At 40.4% G+C, this 17,082-nt stretch overlaps 1 protein-coding gene across 6 annotated transcripts in view; it reads left to right on the top strand.

Moving 5' to 3' along the window:
- Positions 1-17,082, top strand: part of RNF111 (ring finger protein 111) — an 83,499-nt gene that overhangs the window by 31,231 nt on the left and 35,186 nt on the right. For all 6 annotated transcript variants that reach the window (XM_090028697.1, XM_090028695.1, XM_090028699.1 and 3 more), the window contains exon 3: positions 4,111-4,237. In XM_090028697.1, coding sequence (XP_089884823.1) covers positions 4,111-4,237 — 127 coding nt within the window. The remainder of the gene's footprint in view (positions 1-4,110; positions 4,238-17,082) is intronic.

The following is a 17,082-nucleotide window of genomic DNA, read 5'->3' as shown; positions in this document are numbered from 1 at the left end:
TTTTCAGAAATGTCATGTTCACAGGGTCATATTTAGGTGTTTACATTTATTTTTTCCTTTTTTCTAAATGAGAGTTAGATGCTAGCATTTTTTTAAGGATCTGAGCACCTCTAGTTGCGGCTTGGGTGTGAAGCATTGGCACACATTGCTTCCAAATGGCTTTTCATTGCTTGCTTGCCTAACCAGTACAGTAGAGACAGCAGCTGAGGCATGCTTGTGTATAAGTTGCTCACTTGCTTCAGTTGCCTCTAACTGTCCTCTGTTAGTTCTAGATGTGATAGCCTGAGACTTCTGCTAAGTCAGCCACCTTCCTTCCACTGTGGTTAGATGACTGTTCTTGAACTTCACTTCTGGAGCAAGCTTGAATTTTTGCAGGCCTCTTTCATTTATTTTATGACCTTTCATGCTCTTGCTTTGCTAAATAATGTTATTGGAGGGAGTTGTTCCTCCTACCCCAAAACTTTGCATGGGCATGGCCAGAGATAATGGAAGACTTCTGGGAGAGATGAAGCATGCTGTGCCATGCTTCGTGCATTTGAGCCGCATCTGGGCAAAAATTGGAAACTTCTGATTTAATTCCATAGCTGAATTTGGTGCAGCTCATAGAGACCCCCTTCACTCGCATGCCTTCTGTGCTGGGAAATGGTCATTCAGTCACAGTGAAAGGAAATGGTTTCTGTTCTTTGCTGTAAGTTGTAGTAGCTGAAGCAGATGGTAAAGTGTGTATGCTTAAAATTAAACTAAAGTGTGTCCTAATACTGCAGTCACCTTGGATGGCTGTTATTCCTTCTTCTTTAAAGGGTTGTAGAGTTGCCAGATTAGCATTTGCCACTGCCATGGTATCCATTTTATATGGCAACTTTTTTTCCCCATAGTTACTGAAATGTGATGCAGTTCAGTTCTCTGGGCTAGGTGTGAGCCTCCTGAGAAGCCCAAATCTGTCACTGTCAGAGTTGTAGCTGATACAGCAGCTTCACATGGTAGGATGTTGGGAAGCAGTCTGTTTTTAAAAAGCTTTATTCTGAGTTCCCCTGGGTGGTTGTAACTCAGGGATGGGCAAAATATAACCCCCAGGATGGATTTTATCCAGCCACCAAGGGATTTTATCCAGCTTGTGGTGGGTCCAATCCCTCAACCCTGTATGACCCAGACTTGCGGGGGGAGGAAGATTGTGGGGGGCAGGGCGCTGCCTGGGATTGTGCTGCATGCAGCTGGATCCATTTCCTTCAAGCACACAGCCTGGGGCAGTGCTGTGGCTGGACTCTGCTTTCTGGAAGCTGCAGTGGGGGCAGCTCCTTCCAGCTGCCGCTACCAGTGTTGCCACCGCTGGACCTGGCTGTGTCACCTGGGCGCCCTGGCCCGTCTGCCTTGCACTCGTTGCTGGGGGCGGGGCCTTCATGGAGACCAGCCTGGGACCCCTGCAAACAGGACACTTTTGGCCAGGTGGATAGGATGGGGCTGCAGGTGGGCAGGGAGTGATATCTGGGAGTGGGATGGGCAGCCAGGGAGCAGCATCAGGGAACGGGGCAGGCTGGTAGGACTGGGAGTGGAATCACAAGGTAGTGACAGCTCAGGGCCTAGGGCAGAGTCGCAATTCGTTCTCTGCATGATGGACTGTGACTCCTGATTAGGGAGAGGGGCAGAATGTATGTCTGTGACTTGGCCTCTGCCCACGGCCCCTGCCCCGCAGGCATGTGTGGGAAGCCCCAGTACAAAGCATCTGTAGGGTGACCCCGAAAGATCATTACTGGATTAGGCTGCCCTGTGCTGCTGGCCTGCGGTGCTCTATAACTGTCTTGCACTAGGGCTACCTGCACGTGCCTGTGGGCAGGCCGTGCGTACGCTCTGCTCCCTCCCCAGTCAGGCTGATCACGATCCGTCTTGCAGGAAACGGCTTGTGGCTCTGACCTGGGCCCCAGCCCTGTCCACCTGTCTCGCTCCCTGAGACCACAGCCCACAGGAGCCTTTTAATGAGTTTTGGTGAGCTGTTATGGGCAGGGTGGTGCTGACCTGGCCCACAGTAGATCAGCAAAACTCTCTAAGTGGCCCCTGCTGCCCAAATAATTGCTGGTGTAGTGCAATGAACACACAGATGATGGCCTATTCAATGTAGGGGTCTTGTCTTGATCAAAACCTGCAGGAAGTTAGGTGTTTATCATACATTTCATTATGCACTTTTATTTTCACAAAGCCAAGGTATTACCAAATTGTGGAATGAGTTGCTTGTCTGTTGGGAAACTTGGATTTCAGGGAAAAGATCCTATTGTAGAACCTGGCCTAACAGCCAGTTTTGGTCCTGATTCACTCTGTGTGGTTGATCATGAGTGCTGTGATTGTTTGGTGGAAGCTGCATCTCTAATCTCAAAGTCTCAAGCTCACTCCACTTCTCTTAGAGTGGTATTCTGTAGTGGATCAGGGTGGATCATCTGGCTATAGCAACTACTTTGTTCACACTATAGGTCCACACACAGGAAGAAGACTGCCTTATGCTCCTTTCAATCCAATGGTCCCCTTGGGTGGTAGGTCTTCCACTCCCCTTGAGTGACGACACCCTGGTAAAGAGTGGTTCTACTGTTCCCCATCTTCATGTTTTGTAAGCATGACAGTCACAATCTTATTTTAGCACTTGGGCAGCACAGTTTACTCTGTGTTCCCGTGGATGGTGATTCAAAATGGTTCTCTTCAAAATGTCTAGCTGCCAAAAGGTACCTAGCAAGTGGATAAAGATTTAAAGCCACAAAGATCTTTGTCGTTGGGGCTGACCTAAGACATATAACTGTACAAGCCTAACAGCCTTAGACTTGTTCTGTGGAGCCTTTGTCTGACCCTGCTGCAATCTATCTGTCTTCCCTTTCAACAGCTACTGACTGCTTATCTCTTTCCGTTTGTCTTCAGGTAGGTGATTTTAAAGGGGTCTTTGTAGAAGTAGAATCTAGAAAACTGGTCTCCAGTCAGATGGGTAAGCTCTTACCAATTAATGGCCTGTCCACTATTTTCTTAAGGACCCTTTTGAAGTATTTTCTCCTGAGATGTCTATCTCCATTTATGTTGTTTCCTACCTGTTAATAACAACCGGTTCATAATTCAACTCTGTAGTTGAGCATTATAACATTAAGAAGGTAAGCTGTGGTGCATGTACTTATAAATAAATGGGAAATACTCCCACCTTGTTTGGCAAGTTTACTTGTAATTTCATGGCTGATCCTTACCTTTGTGCTTCAGCGGTGAGCTTCCAGGATTCAATAAGAGTTACCATAGAAAAGGAATGAAGATTGCATCTAGAAACTGTATGAGAGCCACTCTTCAGACTCTTGGTCTTCCAACAAAAATGGTGTATAACTAGAGCAGAACTGTGAAATGCACATCAGTGTGTCTAGTGAATGCAGGCCTCTTAAGTAATAAAACTTAATCACGTGTCTGTAGATCCTTGTCTATTTGTGCAAGACCTTTAAAAAACAACAAAAAAACCCAAACAAACTTTGTTCTACAGTTTAATACTGATCATTTTTCACTTTCCCTTTTTAATTTTTTAGATGAGGAATAAAGTCTTAAATAGGAAGTGGTGCTGGTTATATTTAAGAAAACAACCCCCCCCCCCCCCCACACACACACAAAACTGGCAGTATTTATACTGTGCTTCAATTGAGAGTCTTCATATAAATCATGGATGAGGAATGAAATAATGAGGTAGTACCGGTAATGACCAAAATATTTGTTATGAGCTGTATGGTAGAATGTTGCACATTTATTTCCAGTCTGCCTGATCTTTGTGCTTCCTAGTTTTTGTTTTTTTTTTCCTGTGCACTAATTGTGGAGGAGCTCAGGAGTCATGTAAAGCTGGAATATCTCCAAAATTGAGTTGTCTAATTCTGTCTTAAGTCTCTGAAGATGTTGCTGTTTGTAATGGGAACGAATGAGACTTGACAGATGCTTTTGACTTGGTTTGCATTAAAGTTTGTTACATAATTTATGCTGCAGACTGTGTCCTTCTCTTTATATGCACCATAAAACACATATTAAAATAGTCTCTTTAAAGGTGAATAACTTAAATTTATCATTGTAGGGTTGTGATAAATGTTTCATCCAAACTTTCCTTTCTCTTGGTTCCAGGAAGTATAGATGAAGATGTTGTAGTGATTGAAGCATCCTCTACTCCCCAGGTCACTGCCAATGAAGAAATCAATGTTACCTCAACAGACAGTGAAGTGGAGATTGTAACAGTTGGAGAAAGCTATAGGTGAGATACCTTGTCTCTGTCTCGCACACACAGAGCAAGACATTTAAAACCAGTGCTTGACAGTGTTCTTAAGCAGTAGGCTGGATTGATCTGGCTCAGGTCAAAAGTGGGTTAGCACTAGCACTATCATTGCTACTTCTGACTTGCATGGGTCTGGCCTGCCATAGGTTGCCAACCCCTGATTTCTGTTAAACTGTTTAGTTAAGTCTTCTTTTTTTTTTTTTTACTTGTTTGTGCCTATATTTGTTTGGTGTATAATGGTCTTCAGCATTGATTTACATTGTAGCTTGACCACAAATCAGATTAATGTTCAGGATTGTTGGTGTATATGGAAGATTAGCTTTCTCTTCCATAACTTCATTTTTTTATTTCTAGTAGAGGTCCTTTGTTTACAACAGTGGTGCCCAAACTTCCTGCCCCACAGACTGCATGGGGTCAGTCCATGGGGCAGATCCTGCCTGGGGCTGGTATGTGGGGTCAGTCCTTGGATGTAAGCCAATGTTGTGGGGCCCATCCAGTGCACAGGGATACACTGTCTGGCTCTTGGGACTCCTCATGAGTCTGGACATTTGGCAGTAGGCAAGTGACAATTCATGCTGCTACTACTCCCCTTTCACTAAATTTCCAGACCCCTGGGGAGACCAGTGGGCTGAATCTGGCCCCCATCGTGGGGATTCTGGCCTCTTCCCTCCCACTTCAGAGGGCTGTTTCTCTTGGGCCGTGCAATTTTAGCGCACTGCTTCCAGTTTTAACAAAGGTTAAATATGCGCAGCTTCAGAGCTTCTTGATCAGTCCACATTAACATATATTATTTATTAGAAGCATTGACTGAAACTGCAGAAACACTTAGAAGGGCTCTTCCGATACTGAAAGTGATAACTTGAGAAGTGTTCTGTGTTCCAGATAGGCTTTAAAATGTCAAAAATTGGTCTGGATCCACCTGATCTGTGCTCATAGAACATTCATTCAAGACTGATTAAAGGTAGATGGAGTGTTTTTATATGTCCAGCTTTCTGTTTGCACAGCATCAATTAAAAGTGGCCTGTATACAAGCTATAAAGGCTTGAAAAAGAATATTGAGTAAAAACTATTGGCTTATTATCTTTTCAGTTACTAAAATATCCTCCCATTGCTGTCACTAACTCCACTAGAATGAGGCTTTTATTTAGCATGTTTTACTTTTTAGTTCTCAAGGCATTTTGATGCCAGCTGTCGGTATAAAGGCCTTACTAACTTGACAGATTATTCACCCAGAATCTTCGTGTTCAAGTAGTCTTTATGGAATGACGGAATGAGATTTTTTTTTTTTTATTTAAGACCTAGTTCTGGAAGCATTGTTTCTTGACAGAAGCCTCTCTAAGGTACCTGCATATGTGTCTACTTTTCTGCTTTTTTGTAGTTTATACTAGCAATTCTGATAATTAGCTAATGACTGAAGATAGTCCTCAATGCAGCTTTTGGTTTAAGGACTCTAAGTCTGATAGTTAAATATCACAATATCCTCCTAATCGGTTGGTCATTTCTTACCTTAAAGTTATTTGAGTACTTCCGCTTCAGACCTCCTCATGTGGTCTGCTCAGGCATATCGCGTTGGTCCCAGAACCACATTATGATGGTAACCTTTCTTCTGTGCTACAGCCTCAACAGTGGCATTTAGGATGAATCTGGCATTCTCATTTAAGATTCTATGAGTAAAGTGGACATTATAAAGGTTATTTACCATTCTTTAAATACTGTTCAAAGCAAAATAAGTGGCTTGTTCTGTTCTTGTGTTTTTGTATTCTTTGTTTTCTATTTCACGTATGTTGCATATAAGTGAGACAGGTTACTGCATTTTTAAAAATCCAGGGATGTATTTGTGTTAATATGTACATGTGTGTTAATATCTCAATCGAATCAGAATAACAATGTGAAGACCTTGCAGTACTTTAATCCCTGTTTCATGTTGGGGTTTTTTTTAACTTACTGAAGGGACATTCTTCCTGTTCTGTCATAATTCATTTTGAATAGGTAGCATCACATTTAAGCACCTTATAGTTTCGTAGTAGCTAAGGCAGGAGGGACCTGAACAGACCTTATCTGCCTTCAAGTTTTTAGTGGTACTTGAGCTTGTCTTGGAGTCAGTACTTTTGGATGGCTGTAAATTTAAAGAATAACTTCTTTGATTCACAAAGTTTTTCTGGTGCTCTGTGCATTAAACATAAACAAAATACTTCTAACTCATTTTTTGGCAAAATCGTGAGATCATAATGTAAATATGTCAGCCCTATCAAAGGAGATGAGGTATAATACATTGTATCTGAATCTGGTCCATCTCAATCCAGGTGGATAAAGATGTTGTGTTTTTTATTAGTTTGTTTTTAAACTGGTTAAGTGGACTTTTGCTCCCTCATAAGCAGAACAAAGAAAGTTCTTTGTTCTGCGTGGTTATTTCACAACACTTATTTTAGAAAGTGACCATGCAAAGAACCTTTAGCCAAGCTCCAAAAAATACCCATCTGATAGAGGGCTAATTTTCAGACAGGAAGAAAAAAATTGGATAAAAACTATACTTGCTTTACTCACCTCTTGAAGTTGAAACATTACTAGTAAAGGTCAGAGAGCAGGAAATATAATTTTAAATGCAGCTTTTAAGCTTGTCTGGCTTACACTGAGCCCTTTTTATCAATTATTAAAAGGTTTTGTAGAAGAGAAAGATACTGAGTAAAATTATGCCTTCTAGCCCTGGGAAGATGTGAAACCTAATATCCTCTATGAAATGGAATTACCAGTTCTAAATCTAAAGGAAAACAAAAAGCAACTGTTAGGAGACAAGCGAGTTTTTTGTTGGAAATGTTTTGTTCCAACATTTAGGCCACATAGACAGAAAATGGTGTTGCTTACTTATCACTGGGAATGGGGTGAGGAGGGTTGAAAAGAGGACCCTGGAATTTTTAAATTCCCTGGGAAGGATGGTGAGAAAGGAGAGTGTCTTAATGTGCCAGGTGCAGCTGCTGATGCACCAGTGTTTGGGAACAATTTCTTTTTTTCCTGTCATGGTAGCACCCGGGGTGATGGAAAATCCTCTAAGGGTCTTTCAAAGAGTCAGCCTTATGTAGGGTGACCACAGTCATTTGAGGGAAATCTGGGATAGGCAGGGCGATTTTATGTATACACACCTACTCCCCAACCCTTTGGCTCCCAGGAATGGGGCCAGAGAGGGCAGTGCAATGTGCATGTCCACACATGACTGTGGCTCCCCCCTGCTTGCTTCCCCAGACTTTGCTTGTAGCCCACCAGAGTCCAGAGTGGCTGTGGTCCCAGGAGAAAATCAAAACAGAAGTCCTAGATTGGCATGAACCCATCCTTCTGTGCCTGATTTCTTACTCAGGAGCTGGATGCATTTGTGCCAGTCCAGGACTTCTGCTTCAATTTTCTCCAGCAGCCAGGATTCTGAGACCAGTTGCCAAAATCTGGGACATGTAGTCACCTAACCTCATGCCAACTGCCACCCACCACAGCAGTGAGCTTGACTTTTCAGTCCTTATTGCCCCATCCCCAGGTATGACCCACAACACCTTTGCCTAGGCCCTATACTGATCCAGAAAAGCTTTTCCTGGAGGATGCCAAAGAGCAAGCCCCAGCATGTTCTCTTCCGTTGAGTGACCAAGAAGCTGAGACTGTGCTAGGAAACTCAAGGAGTAGGAAGAGGTAGTGGTTCTAGGCCAGTTATTCCCATACTACCATAACTTGTTTGATGCTGGCTTCCAGTTTTTTGCTACTAAAGCCCAGACCATATCTATGCTGTGGGTGTTAAGGGACGTAGTTGCTGATCATTTCACCATTGCTCTTAAATGGTAGTCAGTTTGAAGGAAATAAATGACCCCAAAATGATTCCAACAGACTTCTTTGTTTTATTAGAAAGGTATTCCAAAATGTCAGAAAGCTTGTATCCAAAACTTCTATTGATATTTTTGTGGCCTAAGTTCTAATAGAGGTGACTTAAAATTTTCCCTCTTCTGTCCCCAAACATACACCCTGCATATGTTCCAGCTCTATATATTGACTTCTACAGTGAAACCAGTATCACATGAGAGATGGTGTGACAAATTCTGAAAATCTGTGTTAGAATGCTGCCGTGAGAGGTATACAGGAAATCAGACAAACTTAATGTAATGTAATGCAGCTAACTCCTACCTTGTTTTCACATTTGGAACTGTTAGTTTGGAGGAAACGCCTCCACCTCTACAAGCTATCACCACCTCTCAACACATCAGCAAATTCAGCACAGCACAGTAGCAGTAACATTCTGTGTACATTAAACACAACAGTAAGCAGTTTTGCTGATGAGCAAAACTAGTTTGTTCCTTGTGGGAGGCTGTGGAAAGGGGGGTTTCCTTGTACAGCTCCTTAAACCTCCTTCCAAACCCCAGAGGAGCTAATACACAAAAATACTTACAGCAGTGATTTCATCCCCTACTCTAGCTGTGGCCACAAGGTCTACTGCTTATGTCCTCTGTCACGTTAGGTGTTCAGTATTCACTCTGAATGAACACTGAACTCTGCATTTGTGGTTGAGATGTTTGGAGACGGTGCTCCTGAGCTACTAAAGGTTTAGGTACTGGATGGTGAGTGGGAGAAGTAGATGGCAGTTGCTGTAATACTGACTGCACATCCTTATTCAGAGGCCATCATTGTTATATCCCTCTACTATTAAGCATCAGGACCAGCACATTCCTCAAGATGGGAAATGGAAATACAAACCATTACAAAGTCGTTTTTCTATCTCTTAAGTAACTACCTGTTATAGTACCACCATTTTACCTTGTCTGCAGTACTGGTGATATCTTGGGATAACTGTGGACAAAGGACTCCAGCTATTTCATGTTTCTCAAGTCTCAAGCAGATTATATGCATTTATCTCCTCAATCTTTGGTGAAAGAAAATAAGTCTTAGAGCTTTTGCATTGGTGGTCTGAACTTTTTTTTGTATTGCTCCTTCTACTTGTTCCTCCTACTTGCTGCCTACACTTTTAGGACATTATTCCCTGAGATGCTCTGATTCTCAGGAAGGATTGCCTTGGGCCATCATTTGGTCTTTGAAGTCAGTCTCTGTTAGTTCTTCCCTAGCAGACAGGAAGTACGTGTACAAAATTGCTTGGTCAAAACTTGCTTCTTCCATGTTGCCTAGTTTTATGGTTGTAGGACATGTATTCATTTCTTTAGTGGCCATGGTATGGGTACAGATTTGGAGGCTTTTATTTGTTCTTTCTCTCTCTCTCTCTTTGCTGCCTTTTCTCCCTGTAAGCTTTGTAGTATACTGCATATGACCAACTGGAGTAGCTGCAGAACTTGCTAGTTACTGACAACAGTGTTTGCACCCTTGCAACACCATTTAGAAGTTTTACCCTGTATAAGGAAGTGATCACTGTCCACTGCCTCCAGTAGTTTTTTTTCCTTGCCACTAACCATGCAGAGGTGAGCAGTTCTACACTCCTGTGACCATACTGCTTCCCCCACCCCCCAGTTGTTCCTGATAATGCTGTCTTTAAGACTCTTCGCTTGGAGACCCACTTTCTAAAGATGTTTGTCTTGTCTCTAGCTTTTCTTATGTTGCTTCCCCAGTGGCTGGACAGCCATGTAATCAGTTGTCTGACCACTCTTTCACACATCACTAGTCCAGGTACACCTTCCTACCCTTAATAACATTTTACACTGCACTTCTCTGAGCACCATGTATGGCATGGACCCCTAATAGCAGCTGGGGGTGCAACCATCAGGTGTCTGGAGCCCTTGCTTCCCCCGCCATGTGTATGGAAGGAAGTCTGTCCATGGCTAGGATTCTTGCTGCCTCTGGGCTCCAAGACTGAGTTCCTCTCAGTCTGTATGCATCCCTTCGTAAAGAAGTGCACACATGTAAATGTTAAATTTAATCTGTCAGTGTAGTTGCCTAGTGGTAGTTTTTCTCTGGGATGCCATCCTTTTTCTCTTCTTTTCTTCTTTTTCTTCTGGTTGTTTCCCAGTGTCTTCTGAAATGGATCCCTACTGCTTTTGCTCACTACATTATCCAACTGTACATGTACATTCAAGCAACCATTCTAAAACGTAGTCAACTGCATGCTGTGTAAAAAATAAATAAATAAATAAATAAGCTACATCCATCCTTTCCTCCAATCTTGAAATTTTTGTTCCAGTGTTGTAGAACTTAATAATGGACTGATGGATCTCTGTGATTTGTATTTTAGTTGCTTTGTAGTATGCAACTCGCCCCCTTATGCTGTTTCCTCAATCCTTGTAGAAAAATCATTATACAGGAGATAGTCATTCTGCTGTTTGTGCTATAGAAAACAGTTCCTTCAGTATAAGGGTAAATGTTTCCACTTGAAATGCTTCCTAAAATGCCTGGGTGAGGAGGAAAAAGGTCCAGTGTTGTATTTGAAAGGTTTTTAACATTGTCCGGAGCTAACTTTGGCCTCGCTAATTCAACCCGTGGATCCATAAAACTGGTTTGTTGCTCATGATATTCTCGTGAATTGGATGCGCAGAATTTTGGAAACACTTATGTTCAGGTTGACTAAAACCAGTTGCTGATACAGAATCAAAAGTGAGGTCCTCTTTCCAGCACCAAAGCTGTTCATCATCAATGTTGTACCAGTTTTTGCTTTCTTAAAGAAGAAAAATTCAGTCTAGATAAATGTAAACTTTATTTCGTTTAGGGATAATCTCAACAAGTAGAGCTTCATTTTATTACTAGTTTTCAATTACTTCATTGTATTTTACTCCTATGTAAATTTTAACACTGACCCTATGACTTCAGGCAGTGAAGCCAGTTAACCTGCCCAAAGGCTTTGTCCATCTGTTTGCTTAGATCAGTTTTAAAAATTCATGTGCTATGTTCAGGCTTAGTGTCCAAGTAGACTGACAGTTGTATTTGTTGCAACATGGCTGACTGATCCTTTATTGCGTGTAAGAATATTTAATGTTGAAAGCTGGATTCAGTTTACTTATAGTGTGCTGAAGTAATTGAAACTTTTTTATAACCAGGGTCACCTCCCTTGCCTTATCACAGCTACGTCATGTGCTGTGTCCCTGCCACATTTTTTCTGTAGGTGAGCATATCTGACTGTGGCAAAGTGGACTCTGACTCTTCTTCCTCGTGAGATTCTGCTTCCAAGTTTTCTTCTTTCATTTCCAAGGGTCTGTGCTCTGGAACTTCTTCAACCATTTCTCTCCTGAGAGGAAACCTCCGAAAACGGCCTTTTCTTTATTGCTCTGCACTGCTTCTGAGATGCTTTACAGCTACCTGGTACTGGGGTCTGCTGCTCCTGTTCTGCTTTGTGTAATAAAAATGCACTCTTGCTCTAATAGCAGCTGAAACATGTTTTTAAGCACCATTTTTCTTCTTCCTCTCCCTCCTGACACTTTTTGGAGGATTGCTTCTTTAAAGATTCTTTTCGCATCTTGCAGAATGAGGAGGGTTGGAACAGACAGGCTTGGTGAGGTGAAATTAAAATCAATTAGTAATTATTACTTTGGGCAGCTGCAGCAGTGAGCATCCTGGCTAGGGCAGGGAGATGGACAGGACTTGCTTACAAATTGGTCTAACCCTGTTCTGACGTTCTTAATCTGTCACTTTACCCAAGTGATTAAGGTTATATCATTGATTGTAGACAGTTTCAGGCAAACTTAAAAAACCAGCAGGCTGCAGCCTGCTTTTCCTGTCTTCACATGAGTAAGATGAGCAAAGCTGAAGCAATGCGTACTCATGCAGTGAAAAAACGTGGTAACAGGAGTGAGTAATATGCTACATGGCCATGGAATTTTCCACTGTCCAGTCAGAATGAAACTGAAGTTGAAACAGAATAAAATACTGCTTGGCTTGTTTCTGAATTCTTAGGTGAATTTGTCTGTCTCTCCTGACAAATTGGCTAATTCTGGTGAAAATCCACTTTAGTTTTTCTAACCAGCTGTAATGCTTTCTTTTGGCAAACTGACAACCATAGCTTATTATTCACAGTTCTCAGATGTCTGACCCAATAGACCATAGTGATTTTGCTGGGAAACAGGGTAGTTCTTCACAGATTTTAGAATGTGTCTCCATCTTGCAGAATGAAGAGGGGAACAGACAGGCTTGGTGAGATGAAATGAAATCAGTGTGTGTGACACATATCAACAGTAATAGCCAAGACACTGTGGCAGCTTTCTCTATGTGGGGCTTCACTTTTCATTCCACAAAGCCCTTTCGGAGTGTACCTGCTGCAAAAAAATGCATTCTTTATACTTTTCTTTCTGACAGACTGGAGAATAAAAACTGCACTAATATGTGAAGTTTTAATTCTTTACTCATGCAGTTTAACTGCTTAGTTAATTCATTTAGTTTCATTGGAGACAATGTTACATAGGAGAGATGTTGAGGTCATGAGACTTTCCAAAAGCTTACCTTCTTTTGAGGCTGTAATAACTACAAAATCTGTGTAGGTTTAAGCTGATATAGCAAGTTCTTTCTATAGAAATAAAACTTCAATAATGTGTATTCTGCCACTTCACGCCCTTCTTTTTTCTGCCAAAAAAAAAAAAATGGTCTGTCGAATTCAAAGCAAAGAACTTTTTCATCCTATGCCCTTTTTTGAGACTTAGAACTAGAAATCACCTTTCAACTTCAACATATAAAAATAATAGCCTCTTCTAGCTTCCTAATTTCAAAGTGGTTACCAATGCTAGAGGAGACTGTAGTATTAACAAAAAAAGAAGCAATAATCTTGTTGACATTTTATTAGAGAACCTAATTCCAGTAGCTCTTACATCATGAATTATTTTACCCAATAAACCCAAACTAGTTTTGCATAAGAAATTAGAATGTTTCCGGTTTCTTGTTTACTTACTTAATGTCTTTATGAATATTTTTACTACTTCATACTTCTCTTACATTTTCAGAGACTCGTAGGCTTAGCAGGATTCAATATTTATCAATAAATGTTGATAAATATTAATTTCACTTCACACTCGCAAACTGATGAAAAAATATTTCCATCCTTAATGTTTAAAATTTATATAGAAAGTGGACATAAGAAAAATGATGGCTGATGGTGTGTGATGGCAGGGGGAGCAGAACTGTGTTGAGTGTGGTTTGGGCTGCAACCCCTAGAAACCCAAGGGGACTGGAAACAAAAGAAGAGGAAGTGACAAAGCAGACAAGGGAGCTACAGGTGAACAGAATTGGGATGGATGGCAGCTCTACTGGTCAGTTGGCAGCAGTGCTACACCCCTTTCTCCCCACATCTCTAATGTTGCACAATCCTGAAAAGTTTAAATTGATAAAAATTGAAATCAGTGCTTAAAAATAAACATTGATATTATCTGTTGAAATGAAAAATAATTAAATAAAATAGAATTTCTAGGTTCGGCAGAATATGTAATATACAAGTTCATAGAGGTTGTTACACAAGTTAATAAAGCTGTAATAAAATCTGCTCTATGAAGGACTTTTCTTAAAACGTACCAGTAAATTAAAGGTCTCTTAATATATGTTTCAGAAATCATCTATTTTTTTTTTATAAGTAACCTAATCATTTTCTTATAACTTGGTTTGTTTATGGGTCTTTATACATGTTTATATTTCTATGTTAATTTCTAGTGAAAATGTTTAATTATCCTTTCTAGTCTCTTTTGAATGTTCATTTGTATTTTATGCACTTCAGTAATCTTTCACTGTCACAGCAGCAACACCAAAAACATGATTTGTATTCTGAATTAAAAATCCAAGTCAAAGTTGTTAATGTGGAAAATAGTCCAAGTTATATACCAAGGGAGTAGCTATAATTATTTTTCTAATGGATGGAGTACATAAAGTTAGTGCTCAGGATATATCTAGTATTGGCTCTTTGCCAGTATGATCCAGGAGACTGATTCCTGTTTTGGTTGAAGAAAAAAGTCATCTTTGTTTTCTGCTTGCTGCATTTCTTGAACACTTGTCTGTTCTCTAATCTGCTTTAGGAACTGTAACTGATTTAGATTCAGTAATTTTGAAAAGATGGCTAACAAGTAGAACAACATTAATAAAAGTAGTTATTTTAAATTAATGTGCACCATTTAGATATCATGCTAAACTTCTTGACTCCTTAGATGGTATTTTTGTCACACATGGTATTAGTTTCATAAAAGTCTAGATTTAAAGGTTCTGCTTTTACTGAAGCAAGTCACAAAATTAATGCAAATGCTTAAACCAAATAAATAAATATGATTTTCCATCAATCAATTCTACTGACAAGGGGCCTTTGAAACCTTGTTTCTTTCAAAAGTTACAACTAATGCTTTATAGGGCTGTGCGAAGCGCCGGTCGCTGATTCGGAGGAAATTCGGCCCAATTTGGCAGCCGAATCTCCGAATCCTAATCGAATCAGGAGACCCTTAAATCTCTCTAAATTGAGTTGGAAGCCTCTAAATGCATTTGGAGAGATTTGATGATTCCACCATAGACACATCTTTTGTTTTTTTACATACCTTAAGGTACCAGGCATGGCTTGTGAACGCTGAGATGGTGGGTGGATGGAGCATCCAGTGGGAGCACGGGGAGTCCCCCACACGCTCAGCAGCAGACCCAGAAGTGGATTGGAAGTACTTCCGGTCCACTTTTGGGTCTGCCACCGAGCATGCAGAGGACCCCCCCCTGCGCTCCTGTGGAATGCTTTGTCCTCCCCACCATCTGTGTTCACGAGCTGCACCTGCTACCTCGAGCTATGTAGAAAAAACTTATAAAGTTGTGTCTATTGCCTGAGTTGCTGATTCTCCAAATCAGAATCAAATCTTCAGATTTGGCCATATCGAATTGAGACAGACAGTGATCTGAATCAGTGAATCAAATTGGTGTACCCCAAATCATGCCGAATCCGAATCAAATACTGCCTGCTTCGCACACCCATAATGCTTCATTGATCTAGCCTCTTACTAAAATGTAACTTTATGGGCAAGTGGAAATACAAAGGCATTTTATATTTGATTCACTTAATGGCTTTAATGTACAAATATATAGCTGCTAAATATGTAAATTATAATGATAATTATAATTATCCCCCCCCAAAAAAGTTGAAATATGAACCAAGCCCAAGTATGTTTCTAGAAGAATGGAGTGAGAAAGTTGGTTATTTTCTCTGATGTCAGAAAAGTTTTATTGTGTTCATTTGTTTGGCGTTTTTGTCAGAGCTTAAAGATCTGTTCAAGTGATATAGTGGTAGGTTTTGGCAGGAAGCAAATGTGGATGACAGGCTTATGATGCAAACATGGTAGAGTAAAAAAAAAAAAAAAATTTGGTTTTCCAAATTTAAAAATTAGGTGGGCTTAAATATTACACAAGTGGATACTAACCACTGCAACTATTAGCCAAAGGAAGTTCAGGTACATAATGTCTTAATGAGAGTAAAAGTGAATGTTTACCCTTTAAAGCAGTGGTGCTCAACATCTAACTTGTGAGGCAGGTTTATATAGCCTTCAGTCCTCCCCATGGTCTGGGAATTTGTCTCCTGCACTGCCAAACTTCTGGAAAGCGGGGGTTGGGAGGGAAGGGGGAAGAAGTCCTGCGGGACCAATCTGTTGTTGTGGGGGCTGTGCTATGACCAGATCTGGCATGCTGTGGACTGCATCACTCACCTGGCTTCTAGGACTGGAAGGTTGAGCACTACTGTTTTAAAATAACATTGGGTAGGAATTGTAGGCCTGGGAGGCTGTATCAAAGGTGCAAGTAAATGGCCACATTTTTATGGTGTCCTGCCTATCTGCATTCCAGACAATGGCCCATGCTCCACAATAGGTTTCCTGGAATAGAGCATCATTAATAGTCCTCTCCACATGGATTCTGTGGCTTGTTGGTACATTGTACGCAGCAGTAGAAAAAGTTTTATGGAAATTGGGGTATTCACGATGGGCTTAAAACCTTAAAAGAAATCATAGTGGACAAAAAGCAGATTTTCTGAACAGCATAGAGAAAGCACTCCTCAACTCTTAAAGATTGCATAATCTTCCTATTATATTGTCATTAATTACAGAACCAATAAATATTTGAAATTGAAGAAGGAAATTCAGCAAAGACTAGTGTGTTGAATAAGAATCAGCTTGCAGTCAGGACCTGTAGATTTGGAAAAAGGTGTCCACTGGTTCTTTCTTTACTTTTAATCCCTGTACATTTCTTCACCTCAAAACTGTATGTTGAGACATAGGCTAGGTTTTGTTAAAGTACTTATGTCTATTGTTACCCTAAAATTCGCCTCAAAGGAGTCTAATTCTAACAGTAAAAAATACTGGAACAAGCTGATGAAGGTTGGAGCCTAGAGTCAGTAAGTGGGTAGAGCGAAGATAATTTCCTGTGCATTTCCATACTTTTTTTTCCCCCCATTTTGTATTAAGGCTATAAAATTATATTTTGAAATGTGTATGTATTAAGTCTTGACAACTTTAGTTTTTGAAAAATTGTGCATAAAGGATATAACTATAGATGGGAAACATTATTTTATAAAAGTTATTCTTATGTGTTAAAAATGGCATTTATTTGAACTAATACACACAGATTTACTAACTACCAGTTGGTACCATACTCTATATCCATTTAAATCAAGGCATTGAAAAATGAAAGTAAATTTTCAATAAAGAGTAGAATCTGAAGATCATTTCAAGCTCATAATTGTATTTTTAGAGGAAGAATATCTCAAGTCAGATTTTTTTTCCTAAATAATATTTCACCTAGGAAAGGTAAACAAGAACAAAACATTGCATTTTGCATTTCATTCTCTTCAATATTCTCATTTGGAATCTGGCTCTTTTACCTATTTTGGCATTTAAGCGTTTTACAGCATATTATAAATTTGCTTTCTGTCTGTA

This window comes from Crocodylus siamensis, chromosome 15 (assembly GCF_052110815.1).
Source record: "Crocodylus siamensis isolate JL-2025a chromosome 15, ASM5211081v1, whole genome shotgun sequence".
Taxonomy (NCBI): Eukaryota; Metazoa; Chordata; order Crocodylia; family Crocodylidae; genus Crocodylus; species Crocodylus siamensis.
The sequence above is the reverse complement of the archived record's forward strand: the minus strand, read 5'-3'. Positions and strand labels throughout refer to the sequence as shown.